Below are 13,339 nucleotides of genomic sequence, written 5' to 3'. Positions count from 1 at the left end.
GTGAACAAAGTGCATGCTTTTGTTCACTTTCCAAATTGACGAACATGCCCGTGCTATAGCTTTAGAGTTAGCAGGCTGGGCTGTGGATTTGTGAACATTGGAAATGTGTATAGTAGACGGTGGGTTCATTATGTGGGACGCGTTTTCCTTACAAATTTAGAAACGCAATGCTGAATCCGCAGCAACCGGATGAGCTATACCATGTCACACCTTCTTTGAGGCCATGCATCTTGCAGCCTATAGTGTTAGCTAAACCATAATACCAGCAGAACTCCGGTCATGTTGACCTTCTGTTATCGGTGAGGTATACTTTAGTTAGGGGCAAGCCGGTGCATAACTCAGGAATGTAAGATAGCGAGTGTCCGAGTTCAGCGGTACCATATGAACTATTAACTTCCAGCAGAGCTTAGGGTTTGCATTTGAACTCTATCCTGATGCAAGAATTTGGGCCTACGGGCCCCAACGACTGTTCCTTCTGGCCATACAGATGAGCGCCTCCATGGTTTCGGTGCTTCCGAGGCAGGCGGTGTACGTGTTCCCACCTCTAGAGCTCTTCGACCCGATCTGCGTGCGCCTGGTCGTGGACAGCATGGACTCCTCAACGACCGTTGCCTGTCTCTTGGGCTTCTTCAAGCTCATCTGCGAGCACGCCTACCGTAAGGTACGAAAAAATCTGCCTTGACAGACATGCGAGCTCCGCCGTGTTTTCAAGTGCACTGCACGTCTTTTTTTTTTTTTTTTTTTTTTTTTTTCAAGAGGAAAGTGCGTTATTTTGTATGTTGTATTTTTCGGCCGCATTCGATCGCTTCCGAATGTTTATTAGTGTTCAAAGTTTTGGGGAAATTTGAGCTTACCTCTGGAATTTGCAAACACATGGAAGACATGTTATTTTAGCTTTGTGATTGCTGCCCTAAAGCGACTGGATGCGACACAGAAACGTAATTTTCGCCCACAAAAAAAAAAAAAAAAAAAGACGTGAAAGAAAAAAGCACAGGGAGACGGTGGCACGCGCGTGTCTGTGGGTCTTAGAAAAGTTAGTATTTACTAACTCGAAGTTATGTATCTGCTTGACACAACATTCATTACCTTAATTGTTAGTAACTGCAGTTAGTATACCGATCAATTCAGTAACGTTACTAACTCAAGAAGTTAGTAACGGATACTACCCATTACTAGAATGGAAAGTTGGGCAAGTTGGTATGAATCCATTTTTAAAAACAGCGTAAATAACACACGGACAAGAAGGAGAGAACACAGTACGAGGCGCTGAACCTGTACTGTGTGTTCTATCCTTCTTCTGTGTGTTCTCTCCTTCTTGTCCTCTCTGTTCTCTCCTTCTTGTCCGTGTGTTATTCGCGCTGTTTCTTTCAAAATGAATACTACCCAACCTAGTACCACTCACTACCTTTTGCTGGTAACTGGCACTAACTCTCACAAGACTTAGCGACTGTTACTATCTGTAAGTAGTACCTGCTTTAGCTTCAGAAAGGGAGGAACCTTCTTCCTGGCAAGAAGGTAAGACTTTTCCACCTTTGTCGATTCAAACCGCAATGACGAAGGGGTCATTCGAGAGTTTTAGTAGATCGTTCCGGTGACTCCGATAACGATATTCAGTCCTCCACCGCCGTCTTTGCGCATGTATCGTATCGTCATCGGGTATCATTATCGGCGGTTCCAAAAGTCGCTATTGAATGCCAGAACCCAAGTAGCGCTATAGTCAACATCCAATTCGAATTTGGCAAAGTATTATCACTGGAATATATTTTATTTACACGCTGCTTGTTGTGTCTCGACGAGGCGGCACACAGGAAGGACCAGAGGACAATAGAACGACGTTTATTCCATAGTGCCTGGAACCAGAACTGCTAGCTCACGCTAGGGAGCTGTCACATGACAAAGATATGAAGACGAAAAAGAATACGAACGCCGCCACTTTAACAACAGTAGCATACGCCTGGCTGTCCCGCTACAACACTCATTCCCTTTTAATTACATGGCCGCACCAACAATAGCCTTTTTCAAATGTTAGAAACGAGCTTGGTGTCTGGGGATGTGGTGCTCGCGACGGATAGCGTCCTTCAGAGACAGATGGGCATGAAGGAGGCACGGACACCTGCTGCCGGATGGTGGAAGGCTGGAGTAGTCTTGGCTGTTGTACCACGTTCTGGACATTTTGTTCGCTTGACGGGTAGATCAGGAACCTCTCACCGTCGTCCGTATTCGAAAATACTGATTCTACCGTCAGCTGGGCTTGGCTTATGTTCATCTAACGTCGAGGGGCCGACGTTAGATGAACTTGCCCCGAGGTGTGGTAACCCGGACTTGGTATGACACTAGACCCGTCTTCTTGAAGACGGTACCACGTAGCCACTTCGGTCGCACTAGGACATTGTCACCAGGGTAGAGATCTCCCCTGCTTGTCCTCCGCTGCGTCTTTTGCGTGAACTGCTTGTATATCACCTTGCCCCCCCCCCCCCCCCCCCTCCTCACATATACACACCGAAGGCTTGAATATGTCAAATTTTGTGCGCAATTTTCTCCCCATCATTGAGGTTGCTGAAGCCTCCTCTTGTGGAATGTGGAGTATTGCGGTACGACAACAAAAATCGTTGCAATGCTTCTTCGATAGACTAACCAGCAGATGTCTTGCGTAGTGCAGACTTCAGAGTTTGCACAAACCGCTCTGCCGGGCCTTTGGTGCTCGAGTGGTACAGTAAGCTCACGACGTGTCGGGCTCCATGTTTGCTCCTGAACACCTTGAATTCCTCGGACACCAATTGTGGCCCGTTGTCTGAAACGACAGTTAACTGAAATGCGCCCTGTATACAGCGGTGATCACAGGTGGTGCATTTTTGAGCGCAGCTCTTAGGCGCCCGTTTCCGGCCCTCCCCCGAGGTCACGTGACCCCCTGAGGTCACGTAACCCTCCCCCGAGGTCACGTGACCCCCAAGGTCACGTGACCCCCTGAGGTCGCGTGACTCCTCCCCAGGTCACGTGACCCCTCCCCCCCCCGAGAACATGTGACCTATACCCTTCCCTCCTCCCCCTCAAGAGCTGCGCTCTAATTCGGCGTTACAGGGACGTTGTAAACGATTTTCAAACATAACGGCTCAGGCCGTTATGTTTGGATATTCATAGTACTTTATTACACTCAGATTTGGTGTAAGTTGTCTCTTGATTGCTTACAACAGAAAGAAGGAAGCATTCTAACTCTTGGTTGATAGAAAAACTCCACCTGCTGACAGCTACCAATGATCTCGGCGCTGATTATGAGTATTCATTGCATGCCAACGGTCGCGTGCTTAGAACGAGTTTTTCCCACGTGATTTCATACAATCGCAATTGTTTTTGACAAACAACATTTTTTTACTCAGGCAAGCGGTCACGTGTGAAGTTTAGAATATCTTTTATTGATTGTGGCGCACGTGGCAAGTTGCATAGGTTTTTTTGTTTGTTTTTTTACAATTCGCGAAATAGAATGCTCTTGGGTTACCTTGGTCTCTAATGCATGTAGCACACAAAAGAGCACGAACTGAATCGCAGTGGGAAACGAAAATAAATAATGATAAACAAGCGTGTGATCACGCGAAAACTGAGGGCATTGCATATATGCAGAAGGTATGCTTTGTTTCTCTAAATGCATTACCAGTAATTTAGTATTTGGTGTTTTTGTGCAAGCGAAGCGGAACATACAAGTGCGAGCGTGGAACTACACTTTCAGTGAACAATCTCACCATATAAAGCATGGAGCTCGCTTCTATAGCTTTTGGTGCGCTCAAACCTTTTAAAACACAATTATAATCAATTCTATTATCTCAATTATTTTTATTAAGTGTGCCTATGTGTGTGCATGTGTGTGTTTTTCAATTTCAATTCAATTTCGGCAGGTCAGAAATTGCGTCAACGCTGTCATTCGTTCTGCAAAGCGACGATATTTTAAATCAAAGTTTGAAGAATACAAGCTTAACTCGGCCAAAACATGGTCACTGATTAACAAATCTCGAGGTACTGGGGCTAAACAATCTATCGACCAAACTCTTGAAAATAATTTTGGTTCACTCACCTCGTCATTAGCAGATGAATTTAATGCCTTCTTTGGTAAATATACTGGTGTGACTCGAGCCGCTGTTGACAAACGATGTACTCTGGCTGATACATCCTTAGCGTCAGCTTTTCTTCCTCCGTTAACTGATGCCGAGCTTTACTCTCTTTTGTTTAGTTTCAAAGGCAACAAGTCACCCGGTGCTGATGGTATTCGCACAAATGATCTTCAACGGAATTTCGCTAAGGTTAAGAAGGTTCTCCTAGTTATGTTGAATGACTTCATTACGAGCGGTCAAATACCTGATGGTTTTAAGGTTGCTATTGTACGACCTCTCTTCAAAGGGGTTGCGCGAACAAAAATTGAAAATTATCGTCCTATTTCGATTTTACCAATCTTAGGGCAAACCCTTGAAAAACACCTTCTTCAGTCGATGAACGGCTTTATAGATAAACATGACATTATTTCACCCACCCAATATGGTTTCGTGGCTGGAAGAGGCACCCAACCGGCTCTTGACGATTTCTCAGGTTACCTCTACTCAACGTTCGATAATAATATGTTCGCTTGTGCGCTCTTCCTGGATGTATCTAAGGCCTTTGACACTGTCAGTCATCAATTACTTCTAAAAAAATTACAACGCTTAGGTTTTCGAAGTCCGTTTTATTCTTTATTAGAGAATTTTCTAACTAATCGTTCTTCAGAAGCTCTCTCCTTTCTTTAAAAGCGGGGGTACCTCAAGGATCTGTTCTTTCACCTCTACTCTTTAATATCTTTGTCAGTGATATGTCTCGCGCTATCAATAGCTGCAAGATCTATCAGTACGCTGATGACACCCTCCTTACTTCGTGTCATATTAATTTCCCTTTTGCAGTCAACATTCTCCAGACGAATGCCACCCATCTAATGGACTGGTTTGCGGATAACCTTCTTGACATCAGCAGCTCCAAAACAAAGCTTGTTTGCTTCCGCAATCCCCTTAAAAGACACCAAGCTACTCTCAGGTTTATTCTCCACTCCTCATGCTGCCATCCGTGTAACTGTGACCCGATCAAATCTGTTAACAACGTGAAATATTTGGGTGTTCATTTTGATTTCGACATGTCCTGGAACACTCATATGTCCTACTTATGCGGTAAACTACGAACTATATCTTGTATGCTCTATAACACACGGATGTTTATGCCCATCAGTGTTCGTTTTTTTTTGTTAGTCCACGCGCTTGCCTACAGTGTGCTACGGTACGGAATCACAGTGTTTGGTATCTGTTCAGGCCGCTGGCAGGCAAAAGTTAACACTTTATTAAGAGGCATACTGAAGAACATCCTCTACAATGCGCCTCTTTCTGCCACTGCCGACATTTTTGAAAGCCTTCAACTACCGAATTTCCGCTCACTTTTTGTTGAGACCGTCCTCATCCGCAATTTTCGGAGCAGTGATTACAAGACACCGCTACATTCGTCCCGCACATTACGCAGCCCTCCTCGTTTTGTAGTGCCACGTTGTTGCACCCGGTATGGTAAATGCACGCGCGAATCTTATGTGCCCCGTGTCTTCAACGCCCCCCCCCCCCCCCCCCCCCCGGACTATATTTATGACTTTATGACCACATCACTGAAAACTCTAAAAAAAAAGAACTCAAGTGTCTTAACCTTGATAGTATTTAGTGCCTGCTCCGTGTGCGTTTATGACGATCCTGATGTGCTGGTTGCTATAGCTACCGCAGATTCGAAATGTTGCCTCTTCTTTTTCTATTTTATTTTTCGGTCTCCGTGCATTGTGTTACACTTTATTTGGGACTCGCGTCTGTAAGTGTTAATTCTATTTACGTTGTTACATTCATTTGTACATTGCTTTCGTATGCTGTATTTTTTTTTTAATTAGTACTCTGTGTTACAATCGGGAAAGGGGGAGGGGGAGGGGGGGGGGGGGGAGGGGGTTGGGGTGGGGGAGGGGGAGTGGGGAAAGTTTTATTATCTTTCAGTTCTCATTTTGAAGGCAATGCCTTTACCTTGTCACTTAAGTGGACTTCTCTAAATTTTTTTTAGGGTGTCATCCCACAAGCCCTTCGCTGGCTTTGATGTGCCCGCAAACATATCTGTCTTTAATAGTCCCACTGAGTCAATAAAATGTATGTATGTATGTATGTATGTATGTGTGTGCATGTGTGTGTTTTTGTCTTTTGTGTTCACGTGCCCTTTTCTCAGTTATTTATTTTTCCAGAAGTCCGACAACTATAGTATGTTTCATCGTAAGGAAGAGCCGCATGATCAAAGATATAGACAAAAAAAAAAGAAAGGAAAAGAACGCGAACACATTAAAAGTGCGATGTAACGGCGCATTCAAAATTAGTCGTTAGTTTCTTAGAGAGCAGGAGTTTCGCAGGGCGACATTGTTACCCGTTTTAGATTATAAAAAGTACAATACAACTGTTAGCTCAGGGTCTTCAACATGCATTACGCAGTAAATGTGATACACGATCGCACGACGGTAGGACGCAGATGGGCGATGGAACCCAGGGTCCATGCTAAAGACCCTTGAGAAAGGCTTTTTTTACAAGTACCACCAACCATTGTTGTGGAAACGCGCAAGACACGTGCCACAAACGTGTGCTCCACCGCCATTCGCTTTCAAGGGCGAGTCATTTTAGTGCTGCGCCGCCATGTGCCTCCAAGGGCTGCTGGAGACACGGGCCTCGTGCACGGGCACCTTTGAGGTTGCTTGAAAGACCAACGCAAACACGTCGAGGGGATTGAGTGCCTACAGGTTCTGTAGCGTGGGCTCGCACTCGCGCATTTCTCCGCGTGCTCTGGTATGCGGTGCCACAACACACTCGGCCAACGATCCCACCGTACGAGGTTTAACCTGTGAGCTAAACAAACCGAAGGAGATTGGCACTCTTTTTCCCGATATTGTTGTGGGCCACGTGGAGCAAAAGCTCGCGCTGCAGAACCCAGGGATCCTGGGTTCAATCCCCACCCCTGCCCGTTTTGATTTGGATGAGCATCGTACCGGCGTGCGGTCGTGTATCACTACTGCGTGGTGCACGTTAAAGACCTCTGGCTAGCGGTTGTACTGCACTGGCTAAATTGCTCATCTACAGCGAGTGGCTCGTCGCAACTTTAAAATGGCTGACCAACGACTCGCTGTATAAATATCCACACAACCCCAATTATCATTGTTGTGGGCGCCGCCATCTTGGTGGTTAGTAATAAATCAAACGCAACTTTCGATCGTCATGATTCAAAAGTGCGACTTCCTCAGCATTAGTTTCGGTGTCAGGAAGTTCACGTAATATTGCTTTGCTTTGTCGCGAACTGTTTAAACATTTGTGGAGGACGGAAAAGCGTTTCATGTGATTTCAGATAAAGCTTGAGATAACTGACAACCATCATTTTAAGCACCAAGATGTGTATTATGAAGCGTAGCTTATTTAGTGGCTCTGGTTTAGCCCGACCGCACAGCCACAGAAAAAGAACCAACTGCTTGATCTCGCGCTTTTGGCACTGCTTCAGTGGCATCATCAGCCCGTAGCGTCGGCTGCGCTCCGAACTAACCGAAGAAAAATGCATCGTGTGAACGGGCCTTTGTAAAGCAAAGCAACTGTTGAGATCTTAGGGTTTTACAAGCCAAACCAAAAAAAAAAAAAAAAAAAAATCACTTAACACGCCTCAATAAAAGAAATTGCGGGTTTATTTTGATCTTTTGACGTGCAACCGAAATCTCAGATTGGCCTCTGTCAGATTGCGGGCACCTCAACCGATATTTAAACCCGACAAATATGAATTCATGGTCCAGCGCGTTGGCTCCGAGACACTGAGTCGTTTTAATGATTTGTGTTTTGTTTTAAAATCATTGCAATTTAAGAGACACCGAAGTGGTTTTTTAAACGAAACATAGTTGAACCATTCCGACAAGCACGGTTTAATTGCGAAAATGATTCTTGCAAGTGATAAAAAGATTCAAATGTTTACGCATACGTGGCGGAATCCTAAATAACGGAATCCCTTTCATGGCACCTATGTTTCATACTTAGTGTGCAACACTGTCAAAGCTTTTGTCGCGAGCACGGGGCTTGATCTCGTTGATCATTTGCACGCGTTCTCGCGCAAACAAAACCATAGATGAAGCCACGCGCTCGCGCCAGGAGCTTTGACAGCGTTGCACGCTAAGTATGAAACGGAGTATAACTCATTTGGATCTCGTCAGGCATGTGTACCTACGCACAGTGAAATGCGCCCAAAAGCAGCTGCGGTGCACCCGCAGCCTCGCGCTTGTTGTTCTGACATCTCTGGCTCACTCACTGCGGGCATCCAGGCATCTGACTCCGTAACATCTGGCGCTTTTTCTGTCTTTCACGTGGCGTTCCAAGCGGCACACGACGGAAAATGCAAATCAAGCTATTCTTGAACACGTGTCACCATCTGTATTTTATATTAACAAATTACAATTTTCCGTAACTGAATGGGAAAAGTTTTAGGTCTAATAACATTCTTAACGTGTAATATATCAATATGGAAGTACTGGAAAATGTAATAATGAAGGATGCCTCATAATCTAATGTCTAGTAATTTTGATTAGTTGACGTGATTCCGTTTTTATAGCACCATAAAGTAATACCATTTTAAAATATGCATCTGTACAGTTGATTGCTTACTTTTTAATTCATTATATGCAACCGTACGCTCACGTGAAACATCGTGGACGATGCGACGTCATAACTTGAAAAAATATTTTTCAGTATTAGACTGTGGTCGATTAAAAGTTGAGTAAACTAACAACTAAAATAATCGTAATATCGAGACATTAAAGTAATGTTGAAAAACAGCTCTTTATTTTTACATTAGCTTTATAATTGTAGTATACATAAACAAAAAGTTATAAACATTCAAAAAAGCGCCAAAACGTCATGCACGGTGGGGTTGCATCTGAAGAAGCTGATCAACCTACTCGCCGTATAGCAAAGCGACATGCCGCTGTGCTAACCAGTGCTAATCATAGCGCCTTGTGTGTCTTGAAATCGCGCGTCACAATAAGACATCGGGAGTTCCCGCGCATCCCAAGAGATTCCGGATGCGCTTCAAAGGCTGGGATGCCTGGACATGCGCAGGTGTTGCAGGCCAGCGACCGCGACGGCCTGTGGCTGGACGAAGTTCCCGTGACCGACGCGTTCCTGGAACGGGAGCTCGGTTCGCTCTGCACCCCCGGCCCAGACGCTCCGAGGCCAACCATGGACGACTTCTACCTGCTGCTCAGTGTCATGCTGTGCAACCTCCCACGCGTCCAGGGCTCCAACCTTAGCAGGCAAGCATTCGCTTTTCCAGCGCGCAAGTTCCAAGGCGGTGAAAAAAATCGATCAAAATGTCTTTTGATCTTATATGTAAACATTTTTTTTCCTCAGAATATGTTTTTTTTTTCTCCAAACTATTTTGGAAGCACGATTAGAGTTCACAAAAATAGGTGGAGCGTTGCAACGCCGATTGTTTAATGAAGCCTTAGTGTGGACGCGTTGTATGCATACAAAAGAACAGTGACACCACCTTCCGCGTCTGGTGGCAGACATGCCCCTGCTCGATAAAATTACAAGAAATAACGCAAATCAGTACTCAAGGAGAGTTTTACCGCTTCTATCCCCACAACGAGGGTGCGCGAGGTTATGGCACGAAATAGTGTTTCTGGTCTATCTTCTTGTCGGGAAGCTTGAATCTCAAAACCGTGTAATCGCAAAGAGTGCATAACCTATGCTCCCTTTCCCGGTGCAATGCTCCATTTTGAGGGGGCCCTTTAACACCCCACGCCACTAACTGGGACCTAATTAAAGTTCACATTGGGATCGGAGATTCTTCAAAAATTAGCAGGTTTTTGAACAAAATCGACATGTTGTTCACGCTTATGTTGTATGCGATGGTACAATTTAATTAGGAACTCTTTATGGTAGATACAAATCCCACCGGAAGTCTTCCGACTCTTCCCTTGTCGGCTGTATTTCCCCGTTGGTGCCTTCGACGCAGGACCTGGTTCCAGAACCGCACCAACGACCTGGTGGCGTTGTTCCCGGCCGTGTCGGCGCCTCCGCGGGTGCCGCTGTACCAGGCCGACCAGGCGGAAGCCATCGCCCAGTTCGGCGAGCAGTGGCCGTACACGCGGGCCGCCGTGTGCCGGGCGTTGCTCCACGCTCGCTTCGCGGGGCCCGCGGCGCGGCTGCAGGAGTACGTGAGCGTGGGCTGGCGCTTTGCCGGCATGAAGCACGTCCACCTGGTTCTGGAGTTCCTCACGGAGCGCAACTCCTGGGTCCTGGACGCCGTCCCCGAGTTGCGTGCAAACAACAACCGCCTGCAGGCCTTCCTCAGGGTGCGCGTGTGTGGTGACGTCGTATCCGTTAATGGTACAGACTCGCAATAGGCGCAAATCGCACAGTCTCACAGTTCGTTCATCCCTAACCTAACAGTGCGGTGGGAGCTACGCGTTCACCCGACCGATCAACTGCCTCCTTTTCATCATGTCCCTGCTCTCTGCACGTGGGCATTGGCGGGAGTGTGACCACGTGGCGAAATAGACACATGACAGGTCCAACGACTAGCTTCCACCGCATCCTACTTCCCTCTCTCTTTATTTATCAACAGAGAGTGACCACCAAGGTCGGAAACAATAATTAACTTGTCTTCCTCTCTTTCGGTTCCCCCGCGCCTGGGTGCTGGAACCGCAGGCGTACCAATCTCTGGGTGCCGACGGACCCTACATGAAGCTGCTGCATCTTCCGGAGGCGGTCACGTCGTTGCGCAAGTACCTGGGCTTGCACGTGGCTGCCGCGTACGCGCTGGCGGTTGTCGAGGACGACAACTGGCTCAACTACAAGGGCGTGCCAAGGGACAGGGACGAGCAGGCCATCATCGAGAAGATCAGGGCCATGAAGGAGGTGGCCCGAGGCACGTCGGACCGCGACACGCTAGTTCCCAAAGAATCGGCGGACGTCTGATCACAGCGTGGACGCCAATCCACGAGTCTCTGCCACGGTTCATAGTACACGAAGCACTTATTGGCCTATGACGAAGGCAAAATGAATGACGCGAACGAGAAGGAACTCGCGAGCATGTATGTTGTTTTTCTTGCACCTGACCTGCCCTTAAAGGACGCAGGCATTTCCAGATAGGGGTGTCAGCGTATCACATGTTTAACCCCCCCCCCATGTTTCCTCGCCCCAAATTTTTACACATGCAGAATTCAAGAAGGGGGTCAGGACATCCGGACCTCCCTCTTGAATCCGCCACTGCCTGAAAGCCTCTGAAGACCTGATACCACTCTCGGTGTCCTAACGTAGCCCACATCTCTAGACACCTGACGTCAAGTGTACATCGCCGTTCGCGTCATATAGCCCGCTATAACTGGCACTTCGCGTGCTCTACGTAGTGCGCATCGATTACTTTATGCACTGGGAACGTGCACGTTGCTGCCCTGAAAAATGTTTAAAAAAATTAAATAAAGGTCGCTTCGTGCCGCTTGCCGCATAGTAACATCAAGTCTCTTAGCGCAAAGGTGCATCTGCCCCTCTGAGGTTTCAGTAGAGCTATATGTGCGAGAATGCGAGGGAGAGGAGGAGACACGAGAGCGTGGGGACGTCAGAAAGCCGAGCTCTGATTGGAATGATTAGCGGGTAGACCAAAATCTAGCAGCCTTTGTCTGCATTGCACTCTTCGAATCCGTTCGAACGCGGAACGCCGGCGACCGACGTTTGGCTTTCGCCCTCGAATGCGTTGGACGAGTGCATTGGAAACAAAGGCAGATAGCTTGAGGTCTACCCACTAATCAATCCAATCAGAGCTCGGCGTTCTGGCGTCCCCGCGCGTTCTTGACTCCTCCACTTCATCAGTTCTCGGAGCATATATATGATCTCTATGGTTACAAGGGATTGTAAATGTATTTCTTTTTTTTCTAGACCGAGGCTTTTGTTCGTGAAATGTTAAAAGTGGGTGCTTACGAAGAAGGCGCTTCCGCGGTATTTCACGGTATATCTGAAATCGCAGGAAACGCTTTTCTCTCCTTCAAAACGCTTAAACACTCGGGAAGAGAGAAAAACAATGCGGAGGGCAAGTTCGTCTGCTTCCTTTGCAGGGGTTGGTGACGTCAGAACGCCGAAGTCTGAGCTGCCTTGAGTTCTACCCACTATCCTTCAATCAGAGCCAATCAAAGCACGGCGTTCTGACATCAGCACAACCCCTGCGAAAGAGGGAGACAAACTTGCGCTCCGCAGACAGCCCGAGTCCGACTGCCTCGTGCAGAGCGCCCGCTCTGCACGACAAGCACCAAATCGGCGGACCCCACAAGACAAGCGAGGAATGGTATAACGATAATCTATATAATCTAGATATATCTAGATTATATAGATTATCGTTATACCATTCCTCGCTTGTCTTGTGGGGTCCGCCGATTTGGTGCTTGTCGTGCAGAGCGGGCGCTCTGCACGAGGCAGTCGGACTCGGGCTGTCTGCGGAGCGCAAGTTTGTCTCCCTCTTTCGCAGGGGTTGTGCTGATGTCAGAACGCCGTGCTTTGATTGGCTCTGATTGAAGGATAGTGGGTAGAACTCAAGGCAGCTCAGACTTCGGCGTTCTGACGTCACCAACCCCTGCAAAGGAAGCAGACGAACTTGCCCTCCGCATTGTTTTTCTCTCTTCCCGAGTGTTTAAGCGTTTTGAAGGAGAGAAAAGCGTTTCCTGCGATTTCAGATATACCGTGAAATACCGCGGAAGCGCCTTCTTCGTAAGCACCCACTTTTAACATTTCACGAACAAAAGCCTCGGTCTAGAAAAAAAAGAAATACATTTACAATCCCTTGTAACCATAGAGATCATACATACTAACTCTAGAGGAAAAGGTCCGCCATTTTCCCATGCATTCTGGCTGCCGCAAGCGGCGGAGCATGCAGGCAGACCCTCTGGGTCCCACATGGTTACCAACTGCCTTCGATTTCACATATATATCATCAGAGCAGTGTCATGAACTTCAACAATCCACGAACTTACGGTGGAAAGATATTCGCGCTCCTTTGGAAGCTTTCTTTTTGCATAGTACGCAGATTTACGGCCTCCCGTCAACACTAAACTAAACCAGAGAACCGGCTCCGGTTATCTGGTTTAGTTTCGTATTTCCGGGCGTGGTTGGCCGCGCCCGGAAATACGAAACCGGGCAACTACCACATTATCGAGATTTCGACAGAAGGGAAGTTAATGCAGCGTAATGAGTATGCTGCTTTTTATAAACCTTAGAATAGCTCAGAATTTAGTTTGAAACGTTAAATCATC

The 13,339-nt window shown here is 47.0% G+C and overlaps 1 protein-coding gene across 1 annotated transcript; it reads left to right on the top strand.

The window, feature by feature from the left end:
- On the top strand, positions 1-11,203 carry LOC115320844. Its single transcript, XM_029981057.2, has 4 exons — positions 1-661; positions 9,153-9,346; positions 10,054-10,393; positions 10,749-11,203. The coding sequence occupies exons 1-4, from the start codon at positions 488-490 to the stop codon at positions 11,016-11,018; spliced, it is 978 nt and encodes a 325-aa protein (XP_029836917.2). The 5' UTR covers positions 1-487; the 3' UTR covers positions 11,019-11,203.
- The last annotated feature ends 2,136 nt before the right edge of the window (positions 11,204-13,339 follow it).

The sequence above is a fragment of the Ixodes scapularis genome, unplaced genomic scaffold, assembly GCF_016920785.2.
Source record: "Ixodes scapularis isolate PalLabHiFi unplaced genomic scaffold, ASM1692078v2 PGA_scaffold0__279_contigs__length_252992795, whole genome shotgun sequence".
NCBI lineage: Eukaryota > Metazoa > Arthropoda > Arachnida > Ixodida > Ixodidae > Ixodes > Ixodes scapularis.
Note: the sequence above shows the minus strand (reverse complement) of the source record. Positions and strands in the feature narration are given on the sequence as shown.

Coding starts and splice junctions, on each gene's coding strand:
- LOC115320844 (XM_029981057.2), top strand. CDS start 488: ATGAGCGCCTCCATGGTTTCGGTGCTTCCGAGGCAGGCGGTGTACGTG. Junction 9,347..10,053: donor CAGGGCTCCAACCTTAGCAG/GCAAGCATTCGC, acceptor CCTTCGACGCAG/GACCTGGTTCCAGAACCGCA. Junction 10,394..10,748: donor GCCTGCAGGCCTTCCTCAGG/GTGCGCGTGTGT, acceptor CTGGAACCGCAG/GCGTACCAATCTCTGGGTGC.